The 17,573-nt window shown below is 47.3% G+C and overlaps 1 protein-coding gene across 1 annotated transcript in view; it reads right to left on the reverse strand.

Annotated features, from left to right (window-relative positions):
- Positions 1 to 8,530: 8,530 nt before the first annotated feature.
- HARS1 (histidyl-tRNA synthetase 1) overlaps positions 8,531 to 17,573 on the reverse strand; it is a 50,599-nt gene continuing 41,556 nt past the window's right edge. The window contains exons 12-13 of the mRNA XM_040344816.1: positions 11,752 to 11,898; positions 8,531 to 8,780 (exon numbers count right to left, since the gene is read on the reverse strand). Of these exons, the coding sequence (XP_040200750.1) occupies positions 8,721 to 8,780; positions 11,752 to 11,898 (207 nt within the window). The 3' untranslated portion in view covers positions 8,531 to 8,720. The remainder of the gene's footprint in view (positions 8,781 to 11,751; positions 11,899 to 17,573) is intronic.

Here is a 17,573-nt window from a genome sequence, read left to right on the forward strand (position 1 = left end):
TGACACCAGAAAAAATAAAATAAAAATCTATGAACACAAAGGTATTCATTCTAAAAGATGTTTAACAGCTAATGAGAGAATGGCAATTGCAAATATTTGCTCCAAGATGTGAGGTGTGGGTTACCCTCATAATTTCAAAAGTTTTCCTTGCTATATAGATTACACTTCAAGAGGAACCCAGAAAAAGTGCTGCTAGCCCAAAATATAGTAATACAGTAAAACCTTGGTTTGAGAGTAACTTGGTTTGAGAGCGTTTTGCAAGACAAGCAACATTTTTAAATACATTTTGACTTGATATACAAGCGATGTCTTGATATAAGAGTAGCATCTTGTCACAACTGAGTATAAAAGAGAAGAGAGGAATATGGTAACATAAAGGTACAACATGTGCTCCATCAAATGCTGCCACTGTGTCTATCAAATGCCGCCTCACTGTGCCTATCAAATGTCGCCTCACTGTGCCTATCAAATGCCACCACCGTGCCCCATCAAATGCCGCCACTGTGCCTATCAAAAGCAGTCACTGTGTCCATCAAATGCCGCCACAGTGCCCCATCAAATGCCGCCACTGTGCCTATCAAACGCAGCCACTGTGCCCCATCAAATGCTGCCACTGTGTCTATCAAATTCCGCCTCACTGTGCCTATCAAATGCTGCCTTACTGTGCCTATCAAATGCCGCCACAGTGCCCCATCAAATGCCACCACTGTGCCTATCAAATGCAGCCACTGTGCCCCATCAAATGCTGCAACTGTGCCCATCAAACGCAGCCACTGTGCCCATCAAACGCAGCCACTGTGCCCATCAAACGCAGCCAATGTGCACATCAAATGCTGCCACTGTGCCCCATCAAATGCCGCCTCACTGTGCCTATCAAATGCCGCCTCACTGTGCCTATCCCGGAGAACCACAGCTCCCGCCATGCGCTGGGGCCGCTGTTGCCACCTTCAGGGGAAAGGCTAGGAGGAGGCCCTGCCACTTGCGAATCCCACACGACACACACTAACCTAAAAGGCAAATTAGGCAATCGCGCGAGGCCTTTTCTGTGGGCGAGGCCTAAGGTGATCGCCTAATTTGCCTAATTAAAGAGCCGCCTCTGAATGGACATTTTATGGTTACACAACCTGGTCACGTTGCTGTAATCTTTTTATATGGACTATAAACTGAAAGACTTATGGATAAATGGTTGTGGAACCAATCATTTGAGTTTCCATTATTTCTTATGGGAAAATTTGCTTTGATATACAAGTGCTTTGGATTACAAGCATGCTTTCGGAACAAATTATGCTCGCAATCCAAGGTTTTACTGTATAGAAAAATGTCTCCCATGGGCCTATAGGCAGCTAAAACAAGTAAACTAAATGGGGTATATCAAAAAAAGTTATTTATTGCGTACAAATATACAGAAAAATACATTATATAAAAATTGCATGAGCTCTGGTATGCATGATGTTCAAATAAATGAGATTTTAATATGACATGTCCAGATAGCAAAAAAGAGTTTCTTACCACTAGATACTACTGCTCAACGAAGAGTCCCAACGAGTTTTGATAGTATTCTGTTCTTATTTTCCTCAGGGGGATGAAGAACTTCCGTTAGTGTCAGCTGGGACTTGAATGTCTTTTATCATCTAAGGCTATTTATGGGTAAGCCATGATTATATGACATACAAATATACATCCTTTCAGTTACGCAAACAACCATCTGCAGCCAACCATGCTGTCTGTGTTGCAGGTATGTCTGCGCTCCTCTCCCCCTGTATCACATCCAGTTTGTGTGACAACTCTATGGGTCAATGAGGGCCCTATCCATACCCCTTGGATTGATCACCATTAGGGATGAGCCGAACACCCCCCCGTTCGGTTCGCACCAGAACCTTCGAGCGGACCGAACGTTCGCGTAAACATTTAGAACTCCATTGAAGTCTACAAGACAGGGACTGTAGGTTTGTTGTTAAGTAGAATCTGTTCGTAATTTTGAACTGGTATTTCTTTAAAGTGTAGCTCCAGACATAAAATCTATTTTTAAGCTTTTCTGAAAACATAGAGAAGGGTTATCACCCCTGTAACATTTGTTTTGCTGTCTGTGTGCATCTGTTCAGAAGATTGCAATTCACTTTCTGTCCCAATGACAAATGATTTTTTGAAAATTAGTTAGTCTTGGTGGGCGCTGGAAAGCCCTGCTGTGTGAACTATTATAACAAGAATTGTAATTTCATACCATTGTTGAACAGTGGTAGAAAAATTGGGCCTTTGGTGCTGGTGCTGGCGCCACAACACTGTAAGTCCTCACAGTTAGTCTTGGTGGGCGCTGGAACGCCCTGTTGTGAACTATTATATCAAGAATTGTAATTACATGCCATTGTTGAACAGTGATAGAAAAATTGGGCCTTTGGTGCTGACGCTGGTGCCACAACACTGTAAGTCCTCACAGTTACTCTTGGTGGGCGCAGGAATGGGCCCTGCTGTGAAATATTAGATCAAGAATTGTAAATACATGCCCCTGTTGAAAAGGGGCAGAAAAATTGGACCTTTGTTGGTGTTGGTGGTGCTTGTGCCACAACTCTGTAAGCCTTTGGTGCTGACGCTGGTGCCACAACACTGTAAGTCCTCACAGTTACTCTTGGTGGGCGTAGGAATGGGCCCTGCTGTGAAATATTAGATAAAAAATTGTAATTACATGCCCCTGTTGAAAAGGGGCAGAAAAATTGGGCCTTTGTTGGTGGTGGTGCTGGTGCCACAACACTGCAACCCCTCACAGATACTCTAGTTGGAGCGCAGAAATGAGCCCGCTGCAAAGTATTGCATCAAAAATTGTAATTACTAGCTATCAGCAAGATCATTGAGGAGGAAAAGGATATTCAGTCAGCATAACAGGATAGTCACTCAGCATTAGCATAGGCAGTCACCAAGAGATCTGACACTTCCAAAAAATTATTCAGTTACATCAGCATCAGGTGCTTGGTAGCTGGTGGTGATCCAAGCCTGATTCATTTTTATGAAGGTCAGTCGATCGACCGAGTCGGTGGAGAGGCGCACCCTGTGATCGGTTACAAAGCCTCCAGCAGCACTGAATGTGCGTTCTGAAAGAACGCTGGATGAAGGACAAGCCAGTAGCTCAATTGTGTACTGTGCAAGCTCTGGCCAGTGATCCATCCTCAAGACCCAGTAAGTCAGAGGATTTTCGTTGGTAAAGGTGTCCAAGTCTAATCTTGCCCCTAGGTATTCCTGCACCATGTAAAACAGACACTGGTGATGGTTGCTGGAACCGGTCATACCTTGGGGCTGCGGACTAAAAAATTGTCTGAACGCATCAGTCAGACGGCCACCTTCTCCACCGCTCCTTCTGTGACTGACCGAAGTCTCAGCAACACGTTGTCCAGGACCAGGATTTTGTAACCTCCCAGTCTCTTGGAACGCGTTGCACAGACCTTTCTGCAAGGCCTCCCGAAGATGTTTTATCTTCTGCTCCCTCTGTGCCGGCAAGATAAGGTCCGCAAACTTACTCTTGTAACGTGGATCAAGGAGGGTTGCCAGCCAGTAATGATCCCTCTCCTTAACAGCACAAATATGAGGATCCTTCCGCAGGCTTTGCAGGATCAGGGAGGCTATACAACATAGGTTTGCTGAGGCATTCGGTGCGGAGTCCTCTGGGTCACCAAGGACGACATGATCTGCAGCCACCTCGTCCCAGCCACGTACAAGTCCATGGGTTTTTTGGGACTGTAATTGATCCCTTGAAGACTGCTGCGGATGCTGAGTGCTATGCTCCACCTCCATGCTGACACAATCCTCCTCCTCCTCCTGTGTGATAGGCTGGCAAGCAGGAACACTGTCTGGATAAAGGGGGCCTTGAGAGGTAAGGAAGTCCTCCTCTTCCTCCCTCTGTTCTGCCTCAAGGGCCCTGTCCATTATTCCACACAGCGTGTGCTCCAACAGGTGAATAACAGGGACAGTGTCACTGATGCATGCACTGTCACTGCTCACCATCCTCGTGGCCTCCTCAAATGATGACAGGACAGTGCATGCATCCCTGATCATGGTCCACTGGCGTAAGGAAAAAAAACAAGCTAGCCTGAACCTGTCCTGCTGCTATATTGGCACAGATACTCATTGATGGCCCTCTGCTGCGTGTGCAGCCGCTGCAGCATGGCCAACGTAGAGTTCCACCTGGTGGGCATGTCACAGATTAGGCGGTTCTTGGGCAGGTTATATTCCTTTCGGAGGTCTGCCAGCCGAGCACTGGCATTATATGACCATCGGAAACGGACACAGACTTTCCTGGCCTGCTTCAGGACATCCTGTAAGCCCGGGTACCTGCCAAAGAAGCGCTGCACCACCAAGTTAAGGACATGAGCAAAACAGGGCACATGGGTCAGTTGTCCCTGTCGCAGGGCAGAGAGGAGGTTGGTGCCATTGTGGCAAACCACCATTCCTGGCTTAAGCTCAACCACCTCTGAGCCTGCCCCTGCAGAGCTGACAGAACCTCTGGCCCAGTGTGGCTCCTGTCCCCCAAGCACACCAGCTCAAGCACCGCATGGCATCTCTTTGCCTGCGTACCTGCGTAGCCCCTTGAATGCCTTCGGAGCACCGCTGGTTCCGAGGACACATCCACACAGGAAGAGGCCACAGAGGAAGAGGAGGGAGTGGAGGAGAGAGGTGTGTCACAACCAGTAGTAGCATTTTGGAGGCGTGGTGGCGGAACAACCTCCAACACTACTGTACCTTGTCCTGCATCCTTCTCAGCTGCCAACAGAGTCACCCAATGCGCCGTGAAAGATAGGTAACGTCCCTGTCCATGCCTGCTGGACCCTGAGTCAGCGGTAATATGCACCTTACCACTGACCGCCCTGTCCAGCGAGGCATGCACATTGCCTTCCACATGCCGGTAGAGAGTCGGAATCACCTTCCGTGAGAAAAAGTGGCGTTTGGGAACTTGCCACTGCGGTACCGCACATTTCAAAAACTCACGGAAGGGGGCAGAATCTACCAACTGAAAAGGCAGCAGTTGAAGTGCTAGCAATTTAGCTAAGCTAGCATTCAACCGCTGGGCATGTGGATGGCTGGGAGAGAACTTATTTTCGCGCTGCAGCAGGGAAATTTGCCTGGTACAATCTGCCATCGGTGTACCGATAGTAGATTGCCCGCAAGTACTTGGCCGTGACACACCTAATTCTACACCTTCAGTCCTATCAGTGCAGGCTTCAGAGAGGACTGAGGGTGAACCACGTCTGGAGGGAGTCTGTTCCACATTTTCACAGCTCTTACTGTGAAAAAACCTTTCCGTATTTGGAGGTGAAATCTCTTTTCCTCTAGACGTAAAGAGTGCCCCCTTGTCCTCAGTGTTGACCGTAAAGTGAATAACTCAACACCAAGTTCACTGCATGGACCTCTTATATATTTGTACATGTTGATCATATCCCCCCTAATTCTCCTCTTCTCAAGAGTGAATAGATTTAGTTCTTCTAATCTTTCCTCATAGCTGAGCTCCTCCATGCCTCTTATCAGTTTGGTTGCCCTTCTCTGCACTTTCTCCAGTTCTCCGATATCCTTTTTGAGAACTGGTGGCCAAAACTGAACTGCATATTCCAAATGAGGTCTTACTAATGATTTGTACAGGGGCAAAATGATATATCTCTGTCTCTGGAGTCCATACCTCTCTTAATACAAGAAAGGACTTTGCTCGCTTTGGAAACCGCAGCTTGGCATTGCATGCCATTATTGAGCTTATGATCAACTAAAACCCCCAGATCCTTCTTGTGATACAGTCGGTGTGCTGCCCTTAAGCTGGCCCCTGGAGGGCATCCTGTCTCGTTTGAGATGTGCCTCCTCCTCTCAGGCACCCACGTAGAGTCAGTGACCTAATCATCACCTCCCTCCTCATCACTGTAGAAAACCTGGCAGTATGCTGCAGCTGGTGGAACATGACTGCCAGATTGCTGTCCTTCTTGGGCACCCCTCTCTCTGGGCTCACGTTACTGCCTTCCTCTAGCTGTGTACCATCATCGGAGCCTTCAAAACGCTGCGCATCCTCCTGCAGCATGTACCCAAAACTGTGGTCAAACAGTTTGGGGGACTCCTCAGGAGGACATGGTGGGGCTAGGGAAGGAGTGACTGATGCCATTGAGCAGAGGGAAGAAGCCGCGTTGGCAGCTGCTTTGCCAGACAAAGTACCCTGAGCCTGGTTGAGAGAGGATGAGGACGGCTTGGTCATCCACCAAGTCTTCAGCATGTTGCGGCTCAACACAGCCAGCTGCCGAAAAAAAACAAAAAACGAGCGTGTCCCACGGCCACGTGCTGATGAGGATGCACCGTGTCCACAACCAGCACTGTTGCCTCTAGACGCAGAGCCTGCTTGCCCTCTTTTATTGGCTCATGACTCCTTGTTGTCCTTCCAGACATACTAATGGCCTGCAGAGGACACAGACAGTACACACACCACATAGCTTTAGGTGCACACTGCAGAGGACACAGACAGTACACCATGTGAAAGTACTTGCAGCAATATACCCGGCCTGTAGTATTAATATGAGAAACACCAGCTTTACGTTAGGTGCACAGTGTCTAGAGGACACAGACAGTACACACACCACGTAGCTTTAGGTGCACACTGCAGAGGACACAGACAGTACACCACGTGAAAGTACTTGCAGCAATATACCCCGCCTGTAGTATTAATATGAGCAGATCCCTGCTTCTAGGAGTAAATATGAGAAACACCAGCTTTACGTTAGGTGCACAATGTGCAGAGGACACGGACAGTACACACACCACGTAGCTTTAGGTGCACACTGCAGATGACACAGACAGTACACACACCACGTAGCTTTAGGTGCACACTGCAGAGGACACCGACAGTACACCACGTGAGAATACTTCAGCTAGCACAATCACCTGCCTGCCAGTAAATTAGGAAGAGTGGATCTAGCGAAACTATACAGTGTATAAATATATATACACAACACCTGGGATGCATATATATCCGCTACACACTGTAACTTTAACTGACTAGCCTTCCTGCTCTATCTACCTACAAAAAAATTATGCTCTCTCTCTGTCTTTTCTCTCTTAACCACAGCAACACACTACACAAGGCCGACCTGCAGGCGGCCTATTATAGTGTGGGGTGTGTACTAAACCCCCTGAGCCATAATTGGCCAAAGCCACCCTTGCTTTGGCCAATTATGGCTCTCCGTTTTTTGCAAGCTGTGATTGGCCAAGCATGATGATGCGGGTCATAGTGCATGCTTGGCCAATCATCAGCCAGCAATGCACTGCAATGCCACAGTGAATTATGGGCCGTGACACGCCACTCGAATTTGGCGCAAACGGCCTGTAACGTTCGTATTTCGACGAACTGTCGAAAATACGATGTTGGAGTCGAACGTGAGTTCGACTCGAACATGAAGCTCATCCCTAATCCCCATCTGCAAACTTCCCTGCCTATGGGCTCTTTCACACTGGCGGACCGTATGTCCGCTTTTTCATCCATCCGTGTACGGATGAAAAAGGGACATACATTGGTCCCTATGAGATTGCAGGTGTCAGCGGATGAACATCGCCTGACACCCGATCTCCGCAATCCTCCGATTCTGCAGGAGGAGGAAAACCCTATTTTTCCATCCGTCTTCGGATCGGATGAACACGGACAGACGGTCCGTGTTCATCCGATCCCCCCCATAGGGGAGAGCGGAGAAATGACAGGGCGGTCCCTGCACAGTGTGCAGGGACCGCCCTGTCATCCGACGGCTCAGCGGGGATCAGCGGAGCGATCCCCGCTGAGCATACGGAGGTTCACAGTGCGGATCATCACTGATCCGCCCCATGTGAAAAAGCCCTATGGGTTTTTAGCCAGCTCAGGCTATACAAGATACTTCCATTTGAAGGTAAATTTCTCTTTATTTAATAAAGGCCAAATTGATTGGAAGATGGGTTTATGTATATACACTTCTTTGTTTCTAAATGCCGTAACTTTGATATGTTTAGTGATATTATATGTCTTCATCCCCCTGAGTAAGGTCAGAACAGAATATGACTGAAATGCATTGGGGGGGCTCTTCGTTGAGCAGTAGCATGTAATATTGAGAGCTCATGCAGTTTTTCTATAATGTCACAGGAGTGCAGAATGAACTGCACTCCTGTGATCCATAGGAAAAGTACAGACAAGCAAGCTTTGGATGTTCAGTGGAACCTCGGATTATGAGCATAATCCGTTCCAGGAGAATGGGGGGGGGGGGGGGGGGGGGCGCTATCGTAAATTCTTTACGCCTAGCTAGTAGAAATAACAGATGTGAGTAGCAAAATCTTCAAATAAACCTGTCCTGAGAGAAATATATAGTTACCATCACTAACCTTCTTATGAAAATGCAAGTTTCTTGGCTATCTCTTGCTATAGTACCACAACAAGTGAAGTCACATACATGTTCCAGGTCAATTATTCAAATGATTGATGTTATCAGCAGCAACAGGTGCCCCATATTTCACTTGCAACATATTTTCATAATCTCAAAAGTCACAAATGAATTCAAGCTTTGTTTTTGGAATCCAGTAACACATGCTTTATTAGACCTCGTTTATTACACACTTTCCCTTATATGGACAAAGCAGTAGAAGAAATATACAATTAACTCTGATCTTGCTTATAAATAAATGTTGTAAACCAAGGGGTGTTGAAGACAAGTGGACCCAGATATACATTGACCTTGGTCCTTTTCAACATCTTAAAACTGGCTAGTCCTCCTCTGAATCTCCTCCACCAAATTTGGCCTGGCAACGTCCACCTAAAAAAATGTAAAATAAAATAAATAACCAAATCGAGTTTTTGAAAAACATGTAAAGCGGCATAAAAATCGAATTTACCAAATATCGTTGTGTTCCCAGCTATATGTTATAGTTACACAACCTAGAATTACATTTACATCTCACGGGATACATTTCATACAGCAAGGAAAAGAGTGATTAGTGGACTCTAAACCATAGGACCCCATTCTTCCTAATGATTGCATGTTACCATGGTAGTGCTTATGTAGATAAGGGGAGGCTTTTGCTTGTCTGACATAAAAACTGCTCACATAGATATCACCACAAATAAAAAGAACAGGCTCATTCACAAAGCTGTTCTTCCTGTTTAGCCGATACTTTATTTAGCTACTATTCCTAAATGATCTATTCCGAAAGGTACGTGATGCATTTTTTAACCTGTTCTGTTTTTTAACCTTATCTGCCTCCTGCTGACGCAACCTACATTTTTATTTCGTTTAAACCTTATAAAAACCAAGAAGTTACACTTTTCCTCTTTCTCCCTCTACCACTTTTGGATGATTTTTTTTCCTGGGAGTAGGTACCCATTTCTGACAGGTACCTGCTCCCTAGGCGAGTAGGGCAGAAGCCCCCCCCCCCCCCCCAAGGACACGTGACGTGTGAATGCGGGTCCATTCAAAAAGCACAGTGCAACCTGCACATTAACAACTGCAGTGCAACCGCAGGCAGTCACTGCTGGCTTCCCACAAGCAAGTGCTGGAGACGCGAAGACCGGTGAAAAACCGGCCCAGGTGATGACAGCGCTGGATCCTTTGTCAGAGAGGTGTGGGTTTATTAAAACTCAGCAGCTACAATAATTTTAGCTACTAACTTAATTATTGTACAAATGACCGAAGAACCTCTTTAAGAGATGCGATTTTTATTCCCCAGCATCTTGTCTGCTGTGTTTTTATACCGATGAGGTGATTCTTAAGCAACTTTTCACTTTTGCTGAAGACCACCCTATATTCACTTCAAACAACCAATCCTTTACAGGGAAATTTAGAGCTAGAAGAACTTCCCCCAAACATACACACTATATTCACTACAACAAGAGTAAAAAAACACTCCTTAAGAGCCCTTTCACACCGGAAAACGCCTATAGCGGAGCGTTAAAATAGCGGTAAAACACCGCGATTTTACAGCGTTTTTAATTCATTTCAATGGAGAGGGGCGTTTTTGGAGCGTTTTAATAGCGCTATTTTTACTGCGAAAACGCAGCAAAAACGCACCAGTGTGACAGGGCTCTTATGGAAATTAATTCCTCACTCTGCACCAGACTTGCTCTCTTTCTGCCTCTCCCACATATCAGGACAGGGGTGAGTGATGTCTGGTGATTTAGTGAAATTTGACAATCGAGTAGTGCGAGCTGTGTAGAGTGCTGTAAAAACTTTATGAAGTCTACAGCTCCCAGTAAATTACCAGACCTGGAGAGAGAGAGTAAAATTAATAAGATAGTGATCAGAGAGAGGGAAAGGATAGTTGGAGAGGTTGCATGGAGTACATAGGTGGAAGCAAACAAGGTCAAGGGTATTGCCTTCGGAATGAGTAGGAGCGTGTATCCCAGGGCTCGACAAAATCCGGGCGCCCAGTCGCAATGCGACAAGAAATAGTGATCTGGCGCCCAGGGAAGCTTAGGCCTGTAGAAGGCAGCAAAGCCGCGGCCTCAATTACCAGCCGGCGTGGGCCCACCACGATCGCACGGCGGGAGGTGGGGGTGCACGGAGACACAGGACCCTGTGTCTCCGTGCGCTCCCCATCTCGCCGGCCGGTAATTGAGGCCGCGGCTTTGCGGCCTTCTACAGGCCTAAGCTGTCTTCTGTAATCTTGTGGTGCGCCATCTTGTGGTGGCCGTTGGCATAACAAGTAAAACAGCAATCCAACAATTCTAATGTGTTTTTCACTGCCATCTCCTTCCCTCTAACATTATATATATTTTTTATATTTTGTACCAGGGTGGCCAGACACCTTGGCACTAGCAATTTAGGCTGAGGTCTGTTCCCAAAGTGCAATATAACAGACCTGTCCTCAAAGAAAGGGGTCAAAATGTTCAGAGTTTGCATGAAGAAACTCAGGGCTGCATGGTCCCACCAGAAGGAGACCAGAAGATTAGAACTTCTGGGATATATAGTTCTCTCCACTGGAGTATGCCATGAGTGGGACTACTGAGACGCGCAGTTTCCGATTGGCTGCAAGCTACTATATGGACACTGAAACATCACCATTGTCCCCATCTGCTGCCTTGCTTGCATGTGTTGCTGCCAAACTGGCCCTCCACTATTGCCAAGAACCACTAGTGTGAGTAGTACACCTCTCTGCACTGTGATTGCTGCCACACGATCTGTTGTCCTGTGAACTACTGTCCTTCACTGTGCCTGGATTGTTGCCCTGTAACTCTAAACTTAACCCCTGCTGTACCAGATTGCTGCCTGTTCCGCTGGATTTATCCCTCTTGTGCCCTATTGCCACTTTGTTATATTGCTGCCTGTCCCTTACTGTGTAAGGATTTTGGCCCTGTGGCCTTTCCATTTATTTATTTCAGGTACTTAAATAGCGCTGTCAATTTACGCATTGCTTTACATATACATTGTACATTCACATCAGTCCCTACCCTCAAGTCGCTTACAACCTAAGGTCCCTAACACACTTTTATACATATAATAGGGCCAGCACGTCTTTAGATTGTGGGAGGAAACCGGTGTAGCTAGAGGAAACCCACACAGGCACAGAGAGAACATGCAAACTCCAGGCTGGTTGAGCCCCCAAAAACCACTCATGAGCTCCACATGTGTTCTGCTTTGTCCACACCTCCATCACATCACATATATAAAACAATTCAATATACCTCTATATATACTAGAACACATTTAGCAAAAGATTGTCACATCAGCAACAAAGCCTTGCTGAGTTTTTACAATAAAAAAAAAAACACCACATGAGAAAGCAGCATACCTCTTCCCTTGTAGATACCACTCTCAGCTTTACCACTCCATCTTTAAGCTCCTGTTCTCCTATAATGGCCACCAGTGGAATGCCCGTCTCTTCACAATACTGCAGCTGATTAAGTAACTTTGGATTCTTCTTGTACAACATTTCTGCCTGTGCGCACCAAGACGTAATTTGTTAAAGTTTTACTGCCGATATACAAAAGACTGGATTGTTAGACAAGCTGCCTTTTCGATGACATTTAGGTGAGTAAACAGTACTAAGGCTGACTATACATTATACAATTTTCCTGTACAGTTTTCCTTTAGATTTACCAAAACCATTAAATATGAGGTCAAACCTAAACACTTTCAATTTGTATGCAATCAGGCAGGCGCTTGTACTGCACAGTTGAAGGAAAATCAAAAGGAAATTGAAGAAAAAGAGATTTTTAATACAGCTTACCTGTAAAATCTTTTTCTTGGAGTACATCACGGGACACAGAGCGGCATTCATTACTATATGGGTTATATGGAGTACCTTCAGGTGATAGACACTGGCAATCTCAAACAGGAAGTGCCCCTCCCTATATAACCCCCTCCCATAGGAGGAGTACCTCAGTTTTGTAGCAAGCAGTATGCCTCCCAAAATGGTCCTCAAAAAAGAGGGGTGGGAGCTCTGTGTCCCGTGATGTACTCCAAGAAAAAGATTTTACAGGTAAGCTGTATTAAAAATCTCTTTTTCTTTATCGTTACATCACGGGACACAGAGCGGCATTCATTACTATATGGGATGTCCCAAAGCAATGCTTACAATGAGGGGAGGGAGAACATCTTCAAGACAAAAGGATTTAATTTAGAGATATACTCAAATCATAATAAATCCAACTTAGTTGAGAAAAATAATCTTAAATTTTAAATTTAACTCAAAAAAGAGGAGCCCCCGGAATCCGAGGGTCTCAAACTGCAGCCTGCAGCACTGCCTGCCCGAAGGCAGCATCAGTATTCCTTCTTACGTCCAACTTGTAGAATTTTGTAAACGTGTGGACAGAAGACCAGGTTGCCGCCTTGCAAACTTGAGCCATAGAGATCTGGTGGTGTGCTGCCCAGGAGGCGCCCATGGCTCTAGTAGAATGAGCCTTTAATGATACTGGAGGAGGCAACCCTTTCAAGCCGTAGGCCTGAGTGATTAATTGCTTAATCCACCTAGAAATGGTGGACTTTGCAGCTGCCTGCCCCTTCTTGGGCCCATCCGGTAGAATGAACAGCACATCTGTTTTCCGGATCTTCTTTGTAGCTTTAAGATAGGCCTTCATGGCCCTGACAATATCCAAGGTATGCAGCAACCCTTCCTTTCTGGAAGTAGGTTTAGGGAAGAAGGATGGTAATACCAAATCCTGGTTCAAATGAAAACTGGATATGACCTTCGGTAGGAAGGAAGGATGAGGGCGGAGAACGACCCTGTCCTTATGAAAAATAAGATATGGTTCCTTACAGGATAAGGCCGCTAGCTCCGAAACTCTTCTTGCGGAAACTATGGCAACCAAAAATACTAACTTCCTTGTCAGTAGAACCAAAGGAATTTCAGCCAACGGCTCAAACGGTTGTTTCTGTAAACTTGACAGAACAAGATTTAAATCCCACGGACAAAGCGGGGATTTAACTGGAGGTTTAATACGTAAGACCCCTTGAAGGAAGGTCTTAACCAGCGAGTGGGTGGCCAGCGGCCGCTGAAACCACACTGACAGGGCAGAAATCTGTCCTTTGATTGTGCTTAATGCCAATCCCTTATCCACTCCCAGCTGGAGAAAACTTAATACTCTATCGATGGTATATTTGCGAGAAAGCCATCGCTTGGACTCACACCAGCCTACATAGGCCTTCCAGACCCTGTAATAAATTACCCTAGAGAACGGTTTCCTGGCTCTGATTAGGGTAGAGATTACTTTCTGAGACAGACCTCTACCCCTGAGAATCAGGGATTCAGCCTCCAGGCCGTCAAATTTAGATGCCGTAAGGCAGGGTGGAGGATCGGACCTTGCGATAGCAGGTCTGGCCGTAGAGGAAGAGTCCAAGGGTCTCCCACTACCATCTTCAGGATTAGTGAATACCATGCCCTTCTGGGCCATGCTGGAGCTACCAGGATGACTGGTATGTGCTCCACCCTGATCCTGCGCAGCAGGCGGGGTAGTAACTGGAGCGGGGGAAACGCATAAAGAAGTCTGAACTGATGCCAAGGGCAAACCAGCGCATCGGTTCCGCAGGCCATCGGATCCCTTGAGCGGGATATGAACCTGTCTAGTTTCTTGTTGAGTCTCGATGCCATGATATCCACGTCCGGCACTCCCCATCTCTGGCAGAGTGCTTGAAAGACTTGTGGATGCAGAGACCATTCCCCCGGCCATAGAGTCTGGCGGCTTAAGAAGTCCGCCTGAAAGTTGTCCACTCCTGGAATAAATATTGCCGATATGCAGGGCACATGAGCCTCTGCCCATAGGAGAATCAAGCTCACCTCTCTCTGAGCGGCTTGACTCCTGGTTCCCCCTTGGTGATTTATGTATGCCACGGCCGTGGCATTGTCTGATTGAATTCTCACCGGGAACCCCTGCAATTTTGACGTCCAAGCCCTGAGGGCTAGTCGAGCAGCTCTGAGCTCCAAGATGTTGATGGGCAACTGCTTCTCTGGCTTTGCCCAAGTACCTTGGCGAGTGCAACCATCCAAAATTGCTCCCCAGCCCGTCAGGCTGGCGTCTGTGGTCACTATCTTCCAAGCCACTGGGCTGAAAGACTTCCCCTTCAGTAGATTCTGAGGGTCTAACCACCAACACAGACTTTGTCGGACTCTTGATGAGAGCGGCAACGGGATATCCAAGGCCTGTGGCCTCCTGCTCCATGCTGACAGGATGGCTGCCTGTAGGATGCGAGTGTGGCTCTGGGCGTATGGTACCGCCTCGAATGTGGCCACCATCTTGCCTAGTAACCTCATACATAGGCGAATAGTCGGTTCTTTCTTGCTTAGAACCAGTAGGATTAATTCCTTGATGGCTTTTACCTTCCTCAGAGGTAGGAACACTCTTTGTTGTTCTGTGTCTAATCTCATGCCGAGATATTCCAACTGCCTTGTGGGCTGGAAAGCTGACTTCTCTCGATTTAGGACCCAGCCGAACCTCTCGAGGTATTGGACCGTGAGGGCCACTGCTCGCTCCAAGCCGGGAGACGAGTGGTCTATGACTAGGAGGTCGTCCAGGTATGCTAGGATCGTGACCCCTTGGATCCTTAGCTTGGCTAGGATCGGAGCTAGGACCTTCGTGAACACCCGGGGGGCCGTAGCCAACCCGAAGGGAAGCGCCACGAATTGGAAGTGACGCGAAGCCACCATGAAGCGTAGATATCTTTGATGTGGCTGATAAATTGGAACATGAAGGTAGGCATCCTTTATGTCTATGGACGCCATGAAGTCGTCCTTTTGGAGTGTGGCAGCTGCTGACCGCACGGATTCCATCCGAAATGAGCGGATCTTTAGATATGCATTTACCATCTTTAGGTCCAAAATTGGCCTGACATCTCCATTGGACTTTGGGATGATGAATAGGTTGGAGTAGAAACCCAGCCCCTGTTCCAGGACTGGTACCTCTACTATTACTTCCTGGGAAAGTAGATGATCTAATGCCGATCTTAATGCGGCTCCCTTTTCCGGATCGTTTGGAATCCTCGACTCCTGGAAATGAGGAGGAGGAAACCTTAGGAAATCTAATTTGTAGCCTGTGGCCACGGAAGACCGTACCCACTCGTCGGGAATGCTGGCTTCCCAAATCTCTGAAAAGAGTCGCAGCCTTCCCCCCACCTTCGTGGGTGGGGGCGCCCCTTCATAAGGTTGGCTTGGGGGCTGGTTTTGCTGGTTTGCGAAACCACTGCCTTTTGCCTCTAACAGCCTGTCCTTGTGATTTGCTGTTGAAGCCGAAGTTTGCTTTTGCAGGAGGCCGTCGATACTGCTTGGCATTAGAGGGCCCCTGCCCAGGGGAATACTGTCGTTTAAACGCAGGCCCCTGAACCTTCTTCTTAGTTGGCAAGAGAGTACTCTTGCCGTTTGAAATGGTCTGAATGTATTTATCTAGGTCTTCTCCGAAGAGTCGTCCTCCATGGAAGGGGAACCCTACCAGGAGCTTCTTGCATGGGGGCTCAGCCTCCCAGCTTTTTAACCATAAGAGTCTTCTCATATGGATAAGGGATAACGATAAACGTGACGCTTGCTGGATAGAATCCTTGATTGCGTCTACCGTAAAACATATGGCCTTAGGGACATCCGAAAATTCTTCTGCCTGCTGGGCAGGAATAAGTTTAAGCATCTGCTTAAATTGATCCGATAATGCTTGAGCGACCCCAATCGCAGCCACAGCTGGCTGTACTACTGCCCCTGCAGTAGTGAAGGAGTTCTTAAGTAGTGCTTCCAAGCGCTTATCAACTGGATCCTTGAACACCTGTATGTTTTCTACAGGGCATGTTAACGATTTGTTAACACATGAGATGGCTGCGTCCACTGCAGGAGTAGCCCATTTTTTGGAAAATTTATCTTCCATAGGATATAGGACAGAGAATCTTTTAGGTGGTAAGAAGATCTTATCTGGCTTGTTCCAATCTTGGAACAAAACTCCCTCTAATAGAGGATGGATCGGAAACACAGCATTGCTTTGAGGCGCCCTCAGTGAGCCCAAAGCTGAAACCGTCGATACCTGGAGATCTGGTACTGGCAAGTTGAATGCCCTATGGACCAAGTCCGACAATCCTTGAATCCACCAGCTCTCCCTCAGGGAGACTGCCCCAGACTCCTCTGTATCCGGATCTTCGATCCCTGAACCTACTTGGTCCTTGTCCAAGAGGTCGTCCAATTCCCCTGAGGAAAGGACCTCCTCTTCTGAGGGTCCGCGCTCGGGCGACGGAGATCTATTCCGCTTACTGCCCCGCATAGCTGCGGCTATCATTTTACCCATGCTTTTCTGCATCTCTTTTAAAGAGGTGAGTAATACCTCCTCCGTGACCATCTTAGGGTTGGACTGACCCGCGTCAGCTCCAGCCCCAGATCCCGATGGCCCCAAGGCTCCCTGTGGGGAAAGCAGCGGCATAGCTTTGTCCGAGACCTCAGACTCTCTGGGGGAATCCCCACCTCTTGTACCCTCTGACCCGGATGCCATGGTACAATACCGAGGTACACCTGCTAGCTTATTGGTACCTGGGACTATAAATAGTTAAATGCCCAAACACCTGTTTGGGGGAAAAAAATGCTTCCTCTCCCCTAGATGACACTTTCTTTTTTTTTTTTTTCAAAAAAATCTTTCTTTCTTTTTTTTTTTTTTTTCAAATCTAGGAAAGAAAAAACATTCTGTCCCCCTGAGTAGTATTGCAAGAAAAACTATGAGATGGAAAAGAAACAGCCTATTCCTAGGCTTGAAAACAGTCTTCTGAAGACTGTAATATTCTTTCTGGCCACTGTGTGTCCTTGGCGCCCCGTGCTGCCGCTCTGGTCTTTCCTCCCCAGTTCCAAAGTAATGAATGAATGAGCTGTCTGGAACACATAAGGAAGGGCCGCCCCTTCCTTAAGCCACTGACCCGCCCTTCCCCCCCAGCTAAACGGCGCCAATTGCGCCTATAATACGTGAACGCGCGCCGGCCGACAGGGGGGGGGGGGGTTGGGAGGAAGGGACCTCTCTGCTCCAGCAAACTGCAGCCTGGAACACACGAGGAGGTCAGCGTTTTGCCTGCTTTGCAGGCTCTGAGGAGGAAGACTGAATGGAGCATCGCCTGGAGGCTTGCAGGTAAGCACAGCTCTCTGACACACACATACACTTTATACAC

This window comes from Rana temporaria, chromosome 3 (assembly GCF_905171775.1).
Source record: "Rana temporaria chromosome 3, aRanTem1.1, whole genome shotgun sequence".
Classification (NCBI taxonomy): domain Eukaryota; kingdom Metazoa; phylum Chordata; class Amphibia; order Anura; family Ranidae; genus Rana; species Rana temporaria.